Source organism: Elaeis guineensis, chromosome 3, assembly GCF_000442705.2.
Source record: "Elaeis guineensis isolate ETL-2024a chromosome 3, EG11, whole genome shotgun sequence".
NCBI classification, from domain to species: Eukaryota; Viridiplantae; Streptophyta; class Magnoliopsida; order Arecales; family Arecaceae; genus Elaeis; species Elaeis guineensis.
In genome coordinates, this window is record NC_025995.2 from 19,977,795 (window position 1) to 19,999,852 (window position 22,058).

A 22,058-nucleotide genomic window follows, 5' to 3' on the forward strand; every position below is an offset into this window, starting at 1 on the left:
CATTGAAGAACCTCACCATCACTTGAGCATTCAGGAGTCAAGCGATTCAACTACCATCTCCAGACTTTTCTAGTTCTTAAAGAGTTTAACTTTCTAATCTTTACTCTTTTATTTGTAGTTTATTGCATTTCAAGTTTCTTTGGGAAGGAACTTGGGTTGGTCCAAGCCCTGAGTTGGATATTTGTGGTTTTGATTAGTGAGCCAAGATTAAAATCAATCAAGGTTGACTGTTAGTCTGGAGAAAAATAATCACTTATGAGATTTTAATTGGTGATCTAAAAAAAATTAACTGGATTGATTGTGAGCCCAAAAATAATCTTATACGATTTTGATTGATGAGCCAGAAAAAATCAACTAGGTTTAATTGTGAATCTAAAAAATAATCGAACTGTAATTCTGGTTGTGAATTATAATTAAATTCTCAAGTGATTTACTTGGAGAGTGAACGTAGGTACCGAGTTGGGTACCGAACCACTATAAAATTTGTGTTTATGCTTGTGCTTATTGCTGTTATTCTTTACATCTTTTATCTTTCTATTGCTCTTTATATTTAAAATTATATTATTTATTGTGTGCACATCACTTAGCTTAAATCATTCAAATCTGCATATTAGTCATTTAATTTTTGAAATATCTAATTCACCCCCCCTCCCTCTTGGATAGCCATATCTGGGCAACACCTACTATTTCACACTCAATTAAATGCCAAAACTGTAAATATTTTATATTGTGCATTAGATTATAATGAATTCAATAGAATATCAAGATGTTTATCTGCAAAAAAGATTTGGGATAGACTTGAAGTGATCTATGAGGGTACAAGTCAAGTTAAAAAATCTAAAATAAATATGTTGGTTCATAAATATGAGTTATTTAAAATAGAACCTCATGAGACAATAGGTGACATGTTTATAAGATTTACTGAAATTATAAATGAGTTAAAGAGTCTTAGAAAAGACTATTCTAACGGTGATCTTGTATACAAAATTCTTAGGTCTTTACCAAAGACTTGAGAAGTAAAAGTAATAGCAATCCAAGAAGTCAAGAACCTTAGCAATCTTGCTTTGGAAGAGTTAATTGAATCGCTCATGACATATGAGCTCAATATGAACCAAAGCATGGAGAAAGAATAGATGAAAAAGAGAACCCTTGCACTCAAGTCAGTGGCCATTGAAGAGAGCATAAACGAATCTATCGAGGATTCGAAAGATGATGAAGCAATGGCAGTGACTACAAGAAGGTTCATGAGATTCATGAGGAAGAAGAAAAATTTTGAACCTAGAAGAGAAAAAGAAGAAAAGAATCAACTTAGAAAATATAGAAAGAACTACCCCCTACTGAAAAAGAGATCAAAAAAATTAAGAAGGAAATCTATATTGACTAATTAGAGTAGTAGTGAGAGCTCAAATTCAGAAGAAAAATTATCCTTCAATAAAGAAGAAACAAACTTATGCTTGATGGCTCACAATGAAGAGATAAGCTCAATTCAAGTGAATGATTTTACTTTTGATGAATTACATGATGCATTCTATGAATTATTTAATGATCTTAAAATTAAGACTATCTAAAAGGAACAAAGAGCTTAAAAAAGAATATCAAAATTTGAGTAAAGATAGAGGTAGATTAGAAGAAGATGAGAAAGAATTGCAAACTAAACATGATGACTTAATTACAAAAAATAAAAGCCTATAAAAAGAAATAGATAGATTAAAATCCATAGTAGATGAAAAGAATGAATTACTAGTTAAACAAAAAGATTTGTTAGAAAAGAATGAAACTTTGAAAAATGAAGTAAATAAACTAAAATCAATTATAGATAAATTCCTCAATAGTTCACAAAATTTGCATATGTCAATGTATAAACAAAAAATGACATAAAGCTAACTATAACTCTTTTACAAAACTACAATCTTCAAAAATTTTAATTGATAAATATTATTTTGATAAGAAATTTATTATATGCTTTAAATGCAACAAAACTGGACAAAAATCATTTGATTGTTGGGTTAATACATATAAGAATAAAAGGATCAAGCAAATTTTGGTTCTAAAAGGAATCATTGATACTAACCTCAAAGAATCTAAGTTAGCTTGGGTATCAAAATATACTTGATCTTTGTGAGTGTATGTGAGCTCGATATCCCTCTAATTTAAAAGAGAATAGTACCTTAATTATGGATGCTCAAGGCACAAAATAAAAGATGGAGGAGTTAAAACTCTTGAAGATAAGTTGGTAAATTAATAATTACTCCTATCATTCAATTAGAAAGTATATTAAAATATTGATACATGATTTGAGTATTAGCCAAGTGCATGTCAAATGATTGATGTTTTATTTTGTTGATTTTAATGATGTTTGAGTATTATGATTGGTGATTGAAGATATATTGAATAAATTGATTTATATATATTAGATTTGAGAAAATTTGAAATAATGATATATTTGATTTTGATAAGCTAAATTTTTTGAAAAAATATTTTTCAAACTCAATTGGTATCTTAAATTATAGTAAATACTTATAATGATAATAAGAGGGAGAAAAATTTAGTAAATGAGAAAACGAATTGACATATCAAATTAATCAAAATCTTGTCATAATGTGTATTTTTCATAATGTGATATCAATTTGGATATGAAATATAAAATTCAATAAGAATAAGATTAATTTGTTGTATCAAGAGTAAGAAAGGAATGAACTAAGAAATTTGGCATATAATAAGGGGGAGCAAATTTTGAATAAAAAATTGAACTCAATTGATGGTAATATTAAGAGGGAGCTTGGTGTTTTGGATTGTTAAAGAAAAATTTATATTATTGATTTTATTGATTACCTCCTTTTGAGTTATCTTTTTGATGCTATCAAAAAGGGAAAAATTATTATTGATTATATCTTGAGCTTAATAGAATGAAGTATGTTTTTATTATTTAACGATTCCATACTTTATAAATATATAATTTTTAGAAATACTATATATTATTTTGCATATACTCAAAAATTTTATCATCATCAAAAGAGGGAGATTGTTGATCCAAAGATTAATTTTGATGATGATAAAGAGTTTTGAGTATAATTTGTTAAGTTACTAATATTATTTTTGAGAATTGTAGCTTTAAATTTAAGTGCTCACAAGTTTCAAGTGTTTCTCATCAATTAAATAAAGAACCACACTCAAAAAATTTATAAAAAAATTTAGACTAGACACACTTAAAAAGAATTAATGAGGATTAAAATCAAGTTAAGAAGATAAGTCTAGCCTAGAAATGAAATTGAGAAAGCTATCAAAGACCTCATGATACACTTGGCATGTAAGTGAGTCGATCTAGTAGATATTTGAGCCAACTCAGTCTCAGTGACAAAAAGCTAAGTTTTTGAAAATAGGAGACTGAGTCGATCCAAAATCAGGTTAGTCGATCAAAATAGGATCTTAGTCGATTCAGTCAGAAAATTAGTCGACTTAGTTTAGAAGCAGCAAAAGATAAAAGATTATTTTTCAATCGTCTGATATTTAATTGACTAAAAAATTTGAGTCGATCAATAAGAAACTAAGTCGACTTAGAAAAAGTTAGTCGACTAAGTCACTATAATGGTTAGTTTTCAGATCTACATAGTTTTGCTTCCAACTTACTCTCAATGGCTAGATTTTCATTTCCAATGGCTAGAATACTAATGCAGCCATACCAATGACTAAAAGTGATGGAAAATTTCAAGGATATAAAAGAAAATTCTTGGAGAAGAATTGAAGAGCTTTTGGAGAGTTTATTAAGTATCCTTTGAGAAAGCCAAAGAGTGAGCTGAAAAGAGAAGAGAAGAATGTTTTCAGAATTATTCTTCATCTTTCCACTACAAATCATCCTTAATCAAGTGAGAGCAAGAGTGCATTTAAGTGAGGAAGCCATCAAGTCAAGCATTGAAGAACCTCACCATCACTCAAGCATTCAAAGAGTCAAGGATTCAACTACCATCTCCAGATTCTTCTAGTTCTTAAAGAGTTTTGGCTTTCTAATCTTTATCTTTTTATTTGTAGTTGGACTTATTGTATTTCAAGTTTCTTTGAAAGGAACTTGGGTTGGTCCAATTTTGAGTTGGATGTTTGTGGTTTGATTGGTAGCCAAAGTTAAAACCAATCCAGGTTGATTATTAGTCCAGAGAAAAACAATCACTTATGAGATTTTGGTTTGTGATTCAGAAAAAACAACTGGATTGATTGTGAGTCCAAAAAATAATTTATATAGTTTTGTTGGTGAGCCAGAAAAAATAACTGGATTTGATTGTGAATCCAAAAAATAATCGGACTGTAATTCTAGTTGTGAATTATAGTTGAATTTTTAAAGTGGTTTACTTGGGAGTAGATGTAGATGCCGAGTTTTGGTACTGAACCACTATAAAAATTATGTGTTTGTGCTTGTGCTTACTGTTATTATTCTTTATATCTTTTATCTTTCTATTGGTCTTTACATTCAAGATTATATTGTTTATTGTGTGCACACACTTAGCTTAAATCATTCAAATCTGCATATTAGTCATTTAATTTTTGAAATATTCAATTCACTCTGCCCCCTCTTGGAAGCTATACCTGGGCAACACCTACTATTTCACCCTCTTCTACTGAAGCTGCATATCGTGCCCTTGCACCACTACTGCCAAGTTATATTGGGTTCGCCATTTGTTAAAGGACTTGCACATTTTTCTTCATCAATACCCATCATTCGGTATGACAATATTAGTGCTATTCTTTAGCCTGCAATCTTATTTTTATGTCCAGACTAAAACATATTAAAGTTGATTATGACTTTATTTGGGAGAAAGACAGCTCAAAGACCTAGATGTTCGTTATGTGCATACAATGGATCAGGTTACTGATATTTTCACTAAAGATCTATCTTCTTCCCGATTTTTGCTTATGAAAGATAAATTGAAAATCTATGACCGACCCATCATCCCTATAATTTAATCTCGACTCTTCTCCAATATTCAAATTCCATTTCGATTTTAATTTTGATTTTGATTTCAATCACAAACCAAAACTATCAAGAAATATGGCCATTTCGATTACCAGTCTTATTCTGATTCCAATCATTTACCAGATGCATCTGGTATGTATTGATTGTGTTGACTAATATCTTTTTTTTTTTGAAAAAATTATAAGAATACCTCCTCAATTTTAGTCTAATTTCACTTACCACCCCTTATACTTTAAAAGCATCAAATTATCCCTTCTAATTATCGATATATTTAAATTGGTCTAGCTGTTCACTTTACTAACAAACGGTGTTAACTTTCCTCTTAATGGATGGAAATGCCACTTGCTCTTGGATGGACTTAGCGGAGTACGAAGATGAGAAGATGAAGTGGATGAGAAGGAAGGGGAGGTGGAGAGAAAGGCCGCTGGCAAGAAATATGTTGGAGGAGGAGGAAGAAGGAGAAGAGGATGGAGAGAAGGAGAAAGGGAATACTGGGTTGTCGGTGAGAAGAGACGGAGGTGGAAGAGACACCATAGAGGGGAATGGCTTATAAATGGCTGGAGGAAGAGAAATGGATAAGGAGGAAAGGAAGGAGATAAAAGGAGCTACTGTAGAGGAAATGGCTTATACATGGCTTGAAGGAAGAGAAATGGATAAGAGGAAGGGAAGGAGATGAAGAGAGCCCATCATAGAGGAAAAGAAATGGATGAGAAATAAGTGATAAGGAAAGCGAGAGAGAAGGATGGGTATCGGTGAGAAGAGGCAGATGTAAAAGCCATGATAGAGAGGTCACTCATGAGTGGGCTTGGAGGAGGAAAAAGATAAGGGGAAAAGTGGATGAGGAGGAAAAGAGGAGAGGGCAGCCATCGGCAATGAAGGGTTGGAGTAGAAGGACAAAGTGGAGAAAAGGATGGATTGGAGGAGTAAGAAGCAGAGGAGAAGAGGATGGGAGGAAGGGGAGGGAGAAAAATGGATTGTTAGCAAAAAAAGGGAGAAAGGAGAGGAGGAAAGATGGGTTGCCAACAAGAAAGAGTGGAGATGAAGGAAGCCGCCGTGGAGGAGGTTGGTTTATGGACAGTTTGGAGGAGGAAGAGGAGAAAGAGAAATGATTGAGGAGGAAGGGAAGAAGGTGGAGGAATGGGTGGAGATGAAGAGAACTCCATGGAGGAGGAGAAATGGGGGAAGAGGAAAGAGGAGGGAGAAAGAGAAACACTGACGATGGAGAAGGAGAAGATCAATCGAAGGGAAGGAAAGAGAAAAACATGAAGATAAGAATATTTTCATCATTTTATAAAATAATAGATCATGTTATAATCACATGATATCATTCTATTAACAGAAATAGGCAGCTTGATTATATTGGAAGATATCAAGAATTAGAAAAGCAAATTTGATATTTTTTTTAAAGTATAGAAGATTAAGTAAAATTGGACCAAAATTAAAAAATATTTTTATATTTTTTTCTTTTTTCTTTATATGATGGAAGATCTGACCGTCCAAGTTTCGTTATTTAGAAAATATTATACATAGATTGCAAAAGAAAGAGGAAAGGGGGATGGAGTCGGTCTCACTACTCATGATTGCGAGCGCATCTCCCAGACCACCTCAATGTCAAGAGCATTCCCGGATTTTATTTCTCATTAACCGCAAATGGAAAATTCTTGTATACATGTATGCCCTCTTACCATCCTCTGTCTCTTCTCTGGGTTGTATTCTTCTACAAGTTGTGTTGAGGCTAGGCAACTCCAATAGAACAATTAACGTTCACATGCATGCATATACGTTGCAGATGTTCTCCAGCATCCAACTTTCCAGGAGTGCTGCGCTCTGCTATTGAAACTTCTTTGGGGAGAGTAATTCAAACTGGAAGATGCGTCTGTTACCCTCGTTCCATTTGCACCAACATACCATGAGTGCAAAGCAGCCCCATGCAATTTTGGAGGAGGTATTTAGCAGTTGTTTTCTCCAATGCTGATGTCACTGGTCTTACTGGGTCCATCAGATTGGATTAGAGTTAGCTATATGTTTGATTTGTTCTTCCTGATGCTTGTGTCATGCGCCACCAATCTTATCCATGCTCCACATTACCACTGAACTTGGAATTGCTGAAAAACTTCTTAAACTATTGTAGAGTACTGTTCCCAAGTCCAAATTATGGGCCTTCTGAACTGTAGCACACGTTTGATTCACGATCAGAATTTAGAATTGAAATTGATTGGAATTAGAATTGGAATCGATTGAATTTAGCAGTTGTTTTCTCCAATGCTGATGTCACTGGTCTTACTGGATCCATCAGATTGGATTAGAGTTAGCTATATGTTTGATTTGTTCTTCCTGATGCTTGTGTCATGCGCCACCAATCTTATCCATGCTCCACATTACCACTGAACTTGGAATTGCTGAAAAACTTCTTAAACTATTGTAGAGTACTGTTCCCAAGTCCAAATTATGGGCCTTCTGAACTGTAGCACACGTTTGATTCACGATCAGAATTTAGAATTGAAATTGATTGGAATTAGAATTGGAATCGATTGAATTTAGCAGTTGTTTTCTCCAATGCTGATGTCACTGGTCTTACTGGATCCATCAGATTGGATTAGAGTTAGCTATATGTTTGATTTGTTCTTCCTGATGCTTGTGTCATGCGCCACCAATCTTATCCATGCTCCACATTACCACTGAACTTGGAATTGCTGAAAAACTTCTTAAAACTATTGTAGAGTACTGTTCCCAAGTCCAAATTATGGGCCTTCTGAACTGTAGCATACGTTTGATTCACGATCAGAATTAGAATTGAAATTGATTGGAATCAGAATTGGAATCGATTGAAATTAGTAACAGAATGGCCATATCCCTCACGTATTTGGTTCATATCCAAAATTTGAAACAGATTTAAAAATTAATAAAGAATAGGGATTTAATTTTGGAGAATTAGGATATCCTATTTTCTCTTTGAATCGGAATGAGAATGGACTTCAAGCAAATGGCGAGAACAGGAGACCTATTTCATTTTTTCCAGAGTCCAACTCTAACCAAATATACCCTTAATTTCTTTGCTGATTCTACTAAGTTTCTTTCTTTCTCCATATGCATCAGCTCTTGAAAACTTCAGGAATGGGTATCTTGAAGCTCAAGAAGTTCATGGTGAGCGAGAACTTGGAGAAGTTGATGATGCCAGTTAAGATGAGGAACGTTCAAAGTGTGCATGATTTGATGACTCGGGCCATAATTGGATGGTTTCCATTGTGTCTCGTAATATTTAATGTATAGTTGTGTTGTTAAATTGTAGGCTGTGCTCTTATTTGTGAACATTGATCCCTTCTTAGATGTATATATTAAAGGTCCTTTTTCTTGGGTAATGAATACTACATGTTTTTGAACTGAATTCGACCAAAATTGTTCTAGACCCTTTTTTTTCAAAAATAAATTATAGAAATGTATTGTTGCGAGCATTAAGTCACATTGTTTTCTTATATTTGCTGTAAGCAGATGTATCAGCTTTTTCAATTCAGTTTCATTCGGTTGAAAATGAATTTAATGGAAGTCATTCTTTCATATGGAACTTATCTAAGCAAGCATTATTTCTTTCATTTCACTCGCACTTATTTTGCTTATTTTGTTCTTTTTTCTCACATTTGTTTTCCTGGTTTCATTTGTGCATGATTAATATTATGAAATTATGAGTTATCTAACTTATTTTTGATTTTTTTTTTAAAAAAATTTGGATGCCCCAAAGGGAGAGCTTCCGCTGCTCAGGCAGTCTCTTTCATGAGGAATAGAGTATACAGGCCCAATCCATATGACTCGAGAGTAACTCAACTACCACATTATCATCAACAACTCATCACCAGTGTTGCAACGCCCACCTTCAGGAAGGTAACACTGGTCGATTGGATAACCAATTTGTAGCAGATCAACCGATTCTTTGTGGACCGCAGGAAAACTGCAAATTTTTGCTTTCACCGTCTCTTCATGATATACTTATCCTAGACTACTTCAATGTAAAACATCAGGTTTGCCAACCATATAACATTTATTTTTTTGGACTTTATGTTGCTTTCTTTTAGCTTTATGTTTGCATGTGAAAATGCTTAATTGATGTTCCCTTTCTAGATAAAAATATTAGAAATCTAAATTTCGTATTTATATATTTGGATAACTTTCTTAGAGTTGTCGCATCTCTAATTTTAGGCACTGAAGATAATTTTCTTTTGCCATAATATATCAATCTATTCAGCAAACTCTCATGACATTTGTTGTTTATCAGTCTATCCCTGCTACAGCTACAAGCACATCTAATTATCTTAAGCAACATCAGTTTTACATAAAAAATAATATTTTGTATTTGATGACCCTTTCAATCTTTTTAAATTTCATATTTCTTTTTACTTCTGTAATGATTTAAGTTGCACAAGCATATTGCAGAGACTATAAATTCCCCACCATACATATCTTTGATATGCCATTCTATTCAGTTGTTTTTCTAGCTTGCATGTATTTGGGTATTCCTACATGTACCATATTTGATAGGTCATTGGACTTATGAATGTTGCCATATACATTTTGCCTTCTAGTATCCTGTACAGTATATACAAGGGAGCGGAGTATCGAACGAGGAGCAAAGAATACTGCATTTGATAGCTAGAATGCATGATGATCGAAATGAACCTTTATTGTTTGCAATGGAGGGTGGTTAGTTTACATATACTTTATGGTGTATAATATGTTGCTTAATTCCTTGTAAAGTGCATAGTTAAAATTGTATAATGCTCTATGAATAAAGAAAAGAACAGGTGTTTTATAATGTCATAATTCAACTGAAGGGGAACAGAGCATATTGAAAGATACAATCATAGAAATATAGATACAGTTAATTTAAACGTAGTAAACATGTGAATGATAGATTTCTTTTGAAAAGCTTAGTTATCTAATTACTTCTCAGTACTGAACAAATAAACTATATGTCTGGCTTCCTGGAGAGATGGTAACATAATACTACAGTTATCATTTGATACCTACTTCACTTTAGTATTAAATATATTAATAACTTATGTTTCTACTACAATGTTGTAAATATTTTATTGTTTCTATGAAGGATTCTTCCCGGAATTATACAGAATATTTATTTATATATAATGGTATGTTATCAGAGAAAAATATGAAAAATAACTCCAGGGTTCTTTGATATGGCAAGTGTTCTATTTCTTTTAGTACAGTATAGAGGTTGCTCTAACGGCTAATGCATCCATGAAGAATTCATTGTTATTGATACATTTTGTGGGGAACTCACTTAAAATATTAGCTGCATCTGTAAGAAAAGTCTGGTTGTATGTCAATCACGAATCTCAAAGTTCAGCTTGTATCGCCGGCAGATCTCTAGTGACAGATGAGTTTTCCACTGCAGCAGACCCAAATCATACCCTAGGTAATTTAACAGACCAATGACATAATTGGAAGCATTTCCTTCTTGTAGCGCTTCTATGCTTCCCAAGTCAACAACAATACAATGCAAAATATGTGATTGATGACAGTTTAAGTTCCAAGGCCAAATAACAAGGATCATTTCTGTATATTAAAATTCTTGAAAAATAAAAAAATCATAGAGGACCTTGTCAATGATCATACATGGATAATCAATTGAACAAGTACATCTACTTAATCATGCAAAAATAATCATTAGAATTGATAGGAAAAAATAGCATCATTACATAGTTGCCCTGTATTAGTCTTTGAATAAACTGCAAAAAACCTGTGAATAAATCTTAAAATTAATGACATTGCATAATTCATGATTCATTTGAGTTATTTAACAAAGTCATAGCCTGTCTCAAACTGGATGAAAAGGGAAGAAGGCTGATGTCAGCTTGAGTGCAACTCACAGAAAGCATGTTAAACAATGAAGAGAATCATATTCAACTAGCACCAAATTATAGTGGCAAGGCTTGGTGTTAATTGGTTATTGAGAATTGCTTGATCAATGGAAAATTTGCGAAATGAACATTTTCTTTATTAATTCTGAAAATATCTTTAGTAAAATCAGCATAGAACTTATTTTGTGATCAGCTAATGTTGTTTGCTTGAAGTATCCAATGGCCAAAGAAATGTTTCATATGAAGAACAAAGCAACTGAATCAAAAGTTCCTTTGTTATGCCCCTCTCACCACAAGTGCCTTAACAAAGTCCATGTTCTTTTGGCTGAAAATGACAGCTACATTTCTAACAAACTTGATCAAGATAAGATGAACACAACGGGAGGAGCCACATCCCTGACATGGGTACAAGACTCCTTCAAACTGCTTACTCATTAATAATATCAGGAAGTTGTCTTATCATAACTCAAATAGTTTAGTAGAATACCTGCCTTCCCAAGAGAAATGCAGCAAGCATGAAACCATCATGGCATAAGCAACAACAAATAATCTTTTGAATAAGTGTCCACATCAGGGGAAATCTTTATCTTCTAACAGGTTCTTCAACAAAAGTATAGTTTCCCTGCGCCTGCAAAACTATCACTTTTTATGTAACTTCATGTTGGATCTCATGTGGCCATTACCATTTGATTGTTAATCTCATAGAAAGACAGCTCTATAATGAAGTGTATTTGATTCATGAACCATAATCATCCTCTTTATACTACTTAAAAACTAGTCGAAGGCCTGCACGTTGTACGAAAATAATTTTTCTTCTAGATCTGATCAGATTAAAAAAAAATTATATAAATAATAAATAATATTCATTCAAATTCTTAAAATCACTTCTATTCTCAACTACCTATATAAATAGACTTTAATTATAAGAATATAATAGCATAATACCATACATTAATAACATAATTTAATATGAAGATGTGTTCTTTCAGGTGGCACAACAAAACTCATTTAAGAAGCTGAGATGGCAAACTCCAATACTCCTTCACAAAGTATTGTTATATATATATATATATTATATATATTATTATATATTGACTACCTGAAGAACAAGAATCTAACAATTATTATAATCATATATGCAAAAGCCAGTAAACAATATACTGCAAAAATGGCCACACCTGATCATTTTTTATCCGCTAGTGTGCTGCAGTCTGCATGGTCCTCCACCGGGTAAGTAGTCTATGCATGACCCTCCACTGTGTAAAGTAGTCTATGAAGATAGATCTCAGTCATCCATACATACCAGAAGTCCGTATCACAAGGACCAGCATCTAAAAAGGCTGAAAGAAAATTGCAGTTTCTAGATTGATATGATCAAGCCAATAATACCTTGAACAGATTGTGTTTGGATATCTGATTATAAACTACTTACTTTCATCAAGTTCGGGATGAATGTGCGTATCGTCATTGATAGCTGATTGCACCTTCATTGCTTTGCCATCAGTTTCGCTGTAAAAGAAACCAACAGAACTGCAGAAGCAGGAATCTTTTTAGGATGCGAATACTAATGAAACTTGGTTACTTAGTTGCAACTAAAAAAGATGTCAAGATTATACTTTAGGCTTCAAATCAGGAAAACTAGAAAGCTCCATACCATCCAAAAACTAAGTATATGAAATAGTAAAATATTTTATAGAAGTGTTGGTTTTAGGTTTCAAATCAGCAAAACCAGGACATTATATACCATCTTACCAAGGGCTTCTGAATGCATGGCTATAATAACGAAGGGTCAAAGGATAATTTGAAGGTGGATGGAATCATGGGAAAATTAATTGTAACAATGTTTTGTAAGGTGGTATGTATGTAACATATGGATTGTAGCTCATTCCAATACTCATATATGAGATACTGCAACATTTAAAACCCCTAAATTTCGGGACCAATAGTCTCCCCAATCCACCCATCCTCCCCTCAACTCCTCTTATGGCGAATCGAACTCGATATGCTCCAACCATGTATGTATGGACCATCATACATGTACTCCAGCAGGTCCTTTATGGCAAGATGCACTTGCTCGTTTTTCACCCCCGAGTGTTAAGATGTTTACTTTCATTAAGAACTTAGAAATGCTAACAAAGACAAAGCTACTATTGCAAGGATGCTTCTAAGATCAAGTTTCTTGACATGTCAAACACTTGGACGCAAGATTCACTATCAACTCCATACTAGTGCCATGCTGGTACAGGGTCGATATGCCCTCAGTATGGGGTCACTTCAGAATACCAAGATTCAGAACACTCCCCTTACTGAGTCTCAGTTTAGTACCAATAGGTATGATATGCCTACTAAGACGTGGTACAAACCAGTACATCGAACCATTCTTGGACACTTCGTTGTTTTGACACTTCCACTAAATCATGATGAAACTACTATGCAATATCCACATTTGACACTACTTTTCCACTTGTTTTCCCTAAAAATTTTCCCACCAAACTGCTAGCTAACTTTTGTTCACTACATAGGCTACATGCATGGAAGAAAATTAAAGAACCCAGAGGAGATCTAAGCAAAGAGGCCCTAAATGTCTAATTAGCATGCCAAGCAGATGGTAGGGAACAATAGCAAGTTTCCTATTTCACTCACTTCTCATTCAAGGTATGATACCCAATCTGCCATCGACCCATAAACTTTGTAACAAAGTTGCCTTCCAAACCCTAGGATTACAGCACCTACTGAAGTGGGGGAAAAAACAAGAGAAAAAACTAAAGACTTGTAGAGCCATCAAATCCTCTTTTGTAACTTTTAATCACCTTAATTCAGATCTGACCACTTGCATATCATAGGACAGCAGTCATTATGTGAAATATCAATAGGGATAAGAAGAAAATATAATATAGGGATAATTACAATTTTTCCACCAGAGGTTAGGTCTGATTTCACTAAACCCCTTATGGTTTAAAAAGTAACACTTAACTCACTTATGGTCAAATCCGTTAGACACAGTCTTGTTCCATTACCCACCTACACGGTAAAATGAATTCAAGAGTTTTTTCACTGTGGTTTAAATGCCTATTCTTCCCCAAATCCCTCGATCGGTCTCCAATTTCTCCACATTGAGCCTTTTTCCACCGAATTGAAAGCATGTCATCGTTATCTTCCTCAAGCAATAGTGGTGCTAGACAGATTTGTTGTTATTGTGGGGAATAATCCATGATCAAAACATCATGGATGGCAAAAAGCTTCGGAAAAAGGTTCCGTGGTTGCTCCAAATAAGATGTAAGTTCCTCCATTCTTTTATTGATTTCCATATTGTGCTGGGTAGATGGGAGAGCTAATATGCTTTTGGCTTCGAAGTTTTTTTGGGCCCTACTATGTAGGAGGAAGAACAAGGTGACCCCTTCTTCTATTATTCTCCTTCTTCCCATTTATCCCCCATTTTTTATTTTATTCTTGGGTCATGGAATTGAAGTAACATGAATGGATGGTGGTGCTGAAGTCCATCACTCCCCTCTCACTCCCCTCCTCTCCTCGGCCTAGGAAATGCTGACACCCATCTGACCGTTGACTCGACGACGCCCCTTCCCCCACCCCTGTTCCACCCAGCTTGGACCCAACACCCCTCCCCTTTACACCCACTTGTCACCAATGACTGGAACCGAGCTCCACTCTAATTCCTCATCCATATCCAACCAACACCTCAACTAAAAACCAGGAGAAAAACAAAATCTGAGAGAAGAGAGAGAGAACCATAACACCGGCACCTATAGAGATACAAAAGAGCCTAGTCTTCCACCATGCAAACTTACTAATAGCAACACCAACTTCTCTACAAAACCACCCACCCCACTCCACTCTCATTCCCTCTTCCACTCTTTCTCTCACTATCCATCTTTCTTCTATTCCCTCTAACTCCTACGTAGCAGGGCCTAGAAAAATCCTTAAACCCATTTTACTATACAGGTAGGTAACGAAGCAAAACTATGTCTGATGGATCTGACCGCAGATGAATTAAGTGCTACTTTTCAAACCACAAGGGGCTTAGTGAAATCGGACCTAACCTCAAGTAAGAAAGCTGTAATTATCCCTATAATATAATAAAGACAAGAAGATAATATCAGATTCCTACTATCAAGAAGTGCCACATAACATAAATATACCATGAAGCAGTGGATGTTCACATAAAAGCTAAGGAGATTCAATGAATCACATGGAAGGCATGATTGTAATAGCATTACAATCCCTGCAATAAAATTTCTTTTCTTTTTTCTTTTTCTTTTCTTTTTTTGAGTAAGTGCTAAATAAAAGTCCATATGATGCACCAAAAAATGTGTCAAAAAGCTAAAATAAAGGGGAAAAAACAAAGTTGCCCAAAAATTTAATGTGGCTCCACAAAATAAATTAAAGTAAAAGTAAAACATAATTACCAGAAAAAATAATTGCACTCAATTTAGAGTTTTCTAGGAGTCACATTTGGGACATGAGCTGTACGTAGTTTCCCTTGGAACAACAAAATGTGTTGGATGATAGGATCAAAGGGTAGATAAACCAATTAAATATACCCCTTCTGTTCTAGAAAATGCCCCTTCGGTCTCATGATAGAAATTAAACTCAGAGCATCTAAATATAAGGTGAATTCATTTTGCATTCTTCATGGATAAATAGCCATATAACAGAAACCAATTGAAAAAACTGCAGTCTAGCTTCTCAGTGGCTTTCCTGTCATTCTGCAAACAGCCTCTGATTTATTTTTTCTTATGACTCTTATTAGATTTATCATAACATTTCCTGTTTCCCGCTATAGGATCCTTTCAGACAAATGTCCCAAATTTCATCTATTACTTATTGCATTTCCCCCAGGCCCACAGTGGCGAGATGAATAAACTGCATCAAGAAGGTTGCATGGGGCACTGAAAATAACCAAGTACCATTTTCCATTCACTTCAAGAATCAGGGATAGTTTTTAACTTTATCTGTGCATTAAATGTCATCCTTACCCAACATTTTTATTCCTACCTTTCTGTTGTATTCGATCTACTTCTAATTACGATTTCAGCCCTTTGTTTTGAAATCCATTGAAATAAAAGAGGCACTCAGGTTATTTTGGTTATATAGGCAAACTTCTCCAATACACCCTGCATATGCATAAATATATCCATACACAAATATGCATGTGTGCATACAATGCTTTAAAAGAATGTGGGCAGCAGATTGGCAACCATTGAGGTAGGTGCCCATATGTCAAGACAGCCCAAAATCAATAGATTTAAAAACTCAGATATAAGGGGAAAAAAGCAAATTATCATCCAAAAAAAAAATGAACCTGACATACTAAATAAGATGCAATAAGTCAAACGGAATTAAAAGATTGGAAGTATTCAATGTTAATTCATATATTAATCCCATTTTCTATATTTAAAATATGATGCAAAAATGTTAAGCTGGTATCTAGGCAGCCAAGGGGGCCCTTTTTTCAAAATGTTGGTGACAATCTGAGACTGAGTTACATCAGTTGTTATCCAACAGAAAAATCAGGTTGCATTAAAAAAGAACTTAAACAATTAAGGTTGAAGTGCTAAGTGATATATGTCATTATACCTATCTTAAATTATAAAAAAATAAAAATATCTTTTATTTGAAATACTCAAACATGCTTCAGCCTCCAACAATTAAGACAACCAAAAGAGCTCAACAGTCTACCATTTCTTACCTCAAAAAAAAAAAATCTCTACCATTTCAGCTTATAAAATGATTAAATATGTAATTAGCTGTACTGCATCCCACCATCACCCCATCTTTCCTGGGCTTCCTCCTGTCCTTGTTCAGGGGGAGAGAAGAGAGAGAGAGAGAGAGAGAGAGAGAGAGAGTTTGGCATAGATTCCACCAGTTAAATTTTCAAAGCATTATTGATTGTCATGATGCTATGAGGCAAGTTAGAATGAAAATCAGTTACTAGGAAGAGTGTAAAATCTAATAAAATCAGGGAAGCAGATGATGAAAAGGATAATTGACTGACGTACTAAGTTTTTTGGGCAACGACATGAGTGATAAATTATGCCCATCACCTAACATAACCTAGGCAATTCGTTACGCATGATATATAGATAGAATTTGCCTTGATCTCAATTACAGCGACCCTTTTTGGTGGTCTGGACTCTGGACTCTGGACATGTTGACCAGCCTCCAAATTCTTAAATAAAACTCTTGCAAAACAGAACTTTCCCTAAAATGAATGTAGTTGATCCAGAAAAGTTTAAAACAAAGTACAGCAACTTACTGGCCAAAACTTAAAATACAACGATACCAGTATACTACAAGATTGTAAATCACAAAAAAGAGAATGTTTGGTTGCAGATTATGTAAATAAATCTTGCAGTTCAACATGCTAGCTAGATAATATAGTTCCGCAAAATTGACACACAGGATAAATCATATAAGAAAAATATTCAGATCAACAAGAATAACAAATAGATGTTAAAAAATAGAATACCTCATTCCATGTCTAGGCCTTGTATCTGTTGCAAACACTGAAATGGAACTTCCACACCTGCCCTCAATACTCTGTTCAGATCACATAACATGAAATAGATCTCAGCCCACCTCAGATGCCTCTTATCTGAAGAAATAAATTCAGTAACAACTCCATCAATAATCACTCTGCTGTATCCCGCTATCTTTTTCACCCCTCTGCTATCCATAGCCTTTCTGATCTTGTCAGAATAGTTCCACTTCCCACAAGCAGCATATATGTTGGATAACAAAATATAGCCACCTTCTTCCTCAGGCTCCAGCTCTAGCAGCTTTCCAGAAATAGCCTCTGCAATTTCCATATTTTGATGGACCTTACTAGCACTTAAAATAGCTCCCCAAACAGACCGAGTGGGTTTCATTGGCATCCCCTTAATCACATTTATCGCCTCAGTCAGCTTCCCAGATCGTGCAAGAAGATCAACCAGACACCCATAGTGCTCTATTCCTGGCTCAATATTGTAGCTTTGTTTCATATGCTCAAAAATTTTATACCCCTGGTCCACCAAACCAGAATGACTACAAGCAGTAAGAACAGCAACTAAGGTCACAGCATTTGGCATTACACCTTCTTCCAGCATTTTCCAGAACAACTCTAAAGCTTTGATTCCATGACCATGGACTGCAAGGCCTGTGATCATAGCTGTCCATATCGTAACATCTCTTTCATAAACCAAATCAAAAACAATATAAGATCTTTCAATATCTCCACATTTGCAATACATATCTACCAATGCTGATCCCAGGAAAGCATCCAGAGTTCCATGTGCCTTTGCTACCCAACCATGTACACATCTCCCTTGATGCAGAACTCCTGTCTCAGCAGCAGCAGAAACCAAAGCAATGGCGGTCATCTTATCAGGTCTAATATTACAAGCAAGCATGTCCCCACATAGTTTCATCACTGTTCTGAGATCCCCCTTACGAGCATACCCAGCAAGAATAGAATTCCATGAGATCAGGTCCCTGAAAGGTGTTTCACTAAAAAGCCTGTAGGCAATATCCAATTCACCAGCATTGGCAAATCCTCCAATAATTATGTTCCATGAAGTTTCATCCCTCTCATCAATTCCATCAAACACCTCCATAGCAGTCTTCATCTCCCCACATTTCGCATACATATCTAAAAGAGCATTGTTCAAGATTAAGCCCCAGCCACTGAAAGGCATCCTCCGTATGATCAACCCATGTACAGACTTCCCCAAGTGTGCATCTCTCAGCTGGCCACAGGACATAAGAAGACCCACAATGGTATACTGATCAGGTTCAATACCTGAAACAGTCATGTCATGAAGCAATTTGAGTGTTTCCATGCTATATCCCTTTCTGGCATGACCAGATATCATGATATTGTATGAAACAGTATCTCGGTTAGGCATATATTGAAACACCTGTTGAGCAAGAGCCAACTTTCCAGTCTCCAGATACATCTTCATAAGAGAGTTTTGTAGATAAACATTTGAACTGAATCCATTTATGATGACATGACCATGAATCTGCTTTACCTCTGAAGTGTATTTGGATGACTTAAGGAGGGAGAGAAGGGAGTGTTCATCAGGCAAAATACATGATGAAAGCATAGATGTATAAAGGTTGAGCGATTGGCTCAATGAGAAAGATAGAGCTGATATCATAATGTTGTAAATATACAGATTGGGATGGGGAGTGAAGTGCTTAAAGAGGTGGACAGCATCGTTCAGATGCTCAGGGTGAGAAACTGCAGAGAAATATAGGAGCCTACTCATGGGAAAAGTCTGGGTAATAAGGTGGAGCCTCATCATTTGTGCCAATATTTGTTTGAAATGATCATAGTTTCTGCATTTCTCAAGAAGAATAAGTGTTGGGTGCTCAAGGCGTAGGGAAACAGTTGGATCCCAGCTGCTTCCACTGATTTTTGCAGCAGAAGAGCAGAGGCGGAGACCATAATGAGTATGATAAATCAAGGAGAGAAGTAATTCAGTTCTCCTTAATGATATCATAGAAAAACAGCCAAGGAATACCAATAGCAATGAACAATCAGATGAAAGACTTTTACACAGGGAAGAAAAAGGGAAAAATGCACGAGATGACAAAGATGCAAAAGAGAATAAGTTAAGGTAATGGAGGATTTTCAGAATGTTAAATAAGAGAATAAGAAAGACCATATATCAGTAAACAGAGAAATAATTTATACATTTCAGCCTTGCATATGAAATAGGGGCTGCATGATTGTTGTAGTCCTTCAAAACCACATTTCCCGGAAACCTTTCTTGTATAGACAAGGAAAATGGTACTCTTAGCAATCAATAGAACATCATGATTCAGAAAAGAACCTCCTGCATCATGAGGCCCATCTTAAAATACAAATTCTGTAATTTAGGTATAGCCCAATTAAGTGTTTTTTTTTTTTTTCTTTTGTGGCCACGGATGTCAAAGATACTGTTAGAAAAATGTGTTTTATCTATAATGGTCTGTAGATAAACAGGAATGAAATGAATGTAAGGCCAGTTATCATGTAACATTATCAACAAAAATGGTTGCACCCAAGAATCTCATGAAGGTGCAAGATGCCTCCAACGATGTTACAACACTCACCACCAGGAACATAATGCCATGATCACTAAAAAAATATGGTGAATGGCATAGTAATCCAGCAATTAGCATCTAATGTCATCTAGGTGGCACTGTTTTATCATCAGAAACCCAAAAGCTAGCAAGGCTTTTGTTTCATTGCCCTTAAGAGGTCCCATCAACCAGCTGATATTTCAATCAGGTATTGCTGAAACTGGTTCCAATCTAAGTGGTTTCACTTATGTCTTCCACTTTCCCTGTAAAATAGGAGAACATTGTTAAATCATCAACCAACATAACTGTTGTTGATCTTCACAATGGAGAAAACCAGACATTTCAGAAGTTATATATTATGACAGAGTGAACAAAGCAACTGACTTTATTTCTAGTCAGCCATCATTGTTACTGACAGAAAATAAAAAGTTTCTACTCTGTTATGGAGACTGTCTATATGTAACGGTTCTTTATAACCAGAACATTGTGGCATGCCATTTAAAGGAACTTTCAATTTCTCTATTCAATATACCTCGACTTTGAACTCTGTCAACCTTTTTGAGTCAGGGCTGAAATAACCAAGAACTGTCTAAAATAACTCAAAAAATCTAATTGTGTAAAGCATAAGATAAAGCAGATGCAATTGAATGAGATACCTGTCTACCTTAAACTGCGCAATTTGCACTTGTGATTCCAAGAAAATGAAAGTATTAAATAGCATTATATATGGATATTAGAACATGTTTCAAATGCACATGATCTAATTTTGTAGGCACAACATAGTGACAATGTATGAGGGAACATGACCTATGCAAGAAGATTCCAAGACTGACTACTGCGACAAATTACCACATGGTGCATGTCTCAATACTTAAGAAAAATACCCAAACCAATGTTTCACCATCATCCTGCAAATCCATTATTATTTGGAGGATACTTTCAAGACTCTTCAGTCAAACTAGGATGATTTCTCTAATAAAAGAATACCCTTCAAACAATCAGGTAAAAGGTCAAATTACCATTTCGCTTAGCTCAATCAATAAAAACGTTCAAATAAATTTATGATTTTTTTTTTTTTTTGCATAATTATCTTGATGCACGTCTGATCGCACATCTCCTTTTTATCTCAACATGAAATTTGTTGCCACAATAGAAAAAAAGGTGCCTCCAACTGACTAACTCATTGCTTCAAGCAAGCCTCATAACAGCCCCAATCACCGATAATTACATGAATTGTTCCCTTAGCCAAGGGCCTCGAATTGTGAAATTGCGATGCAAAGACACTGACTTCTCTAACACGAGCTCCAGATTGCAAGCTTGTTCATTTCAGTCTCAATCTTAAGTCAAAGTTATTTCCGTCAGTTAAAATTTAAAAAGAATTTCAAGCGTCCAAAACAACAATTTCCTTTTTTTCCCTCCCTTTGCGATAAACCAAATCCAGTATGCAGAATTCAGAGCCAATATCATATAAAGACTAACAGAAAACAAACCAAGAAAAAAAAAATGTTAAAAGTCGCAAACATCTAAAATTGATACCTTTGTACGAAAGTTTTAGCTTGTACACAGGCAACATCAGGAAGCTCTTCTCATTTCAGATTGAGGCGAAGTGCTAGCACAACGTTAACAATCCAGGAGCTAAACACCAATATAAAAACTTCAAGAAACCACTCAATAAAAAATTAAAAAAAAAACAAAATACAAATTTTTGAGATCTTGCAAACGAAAACAAGCATCGCGATGTAAGAGGAAGGGGTTGTCGGACACTCACCGCTACTCGGGGCGCTGAAGCGGACCAGCCACCATCGAATCCCGATTAGATGTGAGGTTTTGCGCTCCGTGCAGCGAGCAAACAGAAGGCGATGGTAAGGGCGGCAGCGAAGTCCGAAAATGCCCCGGTCTGACCGGATTTAATCGACTTGTGGCTCGGGGCTGGTTCGCAAAATCCGACCAAAGTCGGGTCGCAGGTTTCCTGCACGAGCCCCATCAGAGTCTAGTCTGATTTGGATAATTAAATAGTATACCTACATATATAATCCTAATACTATATAAAAATAGCTTAATTTCTTGATTTTTTTTCAATTTCTCTAACAATCCTCCCTAATTATGTATCTCTTAAATATTAGCTTTTTTTTATTTCTTAAACCTTCCTAACATTC

At 35.1% G+C, this 22,058-nt stretch overlaps 1 protein-coding gene across 5 annotated transcripts; it reads right to left on the minus strand.

The window, feature by feature from the left end:
- Positions 1–10,293: 10,293 nt before the first annotated feature.
- Positions 10,294–21,768, minus strand: LOC105042182 (pentatricopeptide repeat-containing protein At3g04750, mitochondrial). Of its 5 annotated transcripts, none has more exons than XM_073253711.1 (7): positions 21,671–21,725; positions 21,439–21,537; positions 17,321–20,165; positions 12,266–12,363; positions 12,012–12,173; positions 11,321–11,461; positions 10,294–10,384 (listed from the first exon to the last, which is right to left on the minus strand). In XM_073253711.1, exon 3 carries the CDS (start codon positions 19,500–19,502, stop codon positions 17,322–17,324), a length of 2,181 nt encoding a protein of 726 aa, XP_073109812.1. In that variant the 5' UTR covers positions 19,503–20,165; positions 21,439–21,537; positions 21,671–21,725; the 3' UTR covers positions 10,294–10,384; positions 11,321–11,461; positions 12,012–12,173; positions 12,266–12,363; position 17,321. The 5 variants fall into 5 exon arrangements, with proteins under 5 accessions (XP_073109812.1, XP_073109811.1, XP_073109810.1 ...); XM_073253710.1 differs by having other exon boundaries at positions 10,322–10,446; XM_073253709.1 differs by lacking the exon at positions 10,294–10,384 and adding an exon at positions 11,054–11,229.
- Between the last annotated feature and the right edge of the window lie 290 nt (positions 21,769–22,058).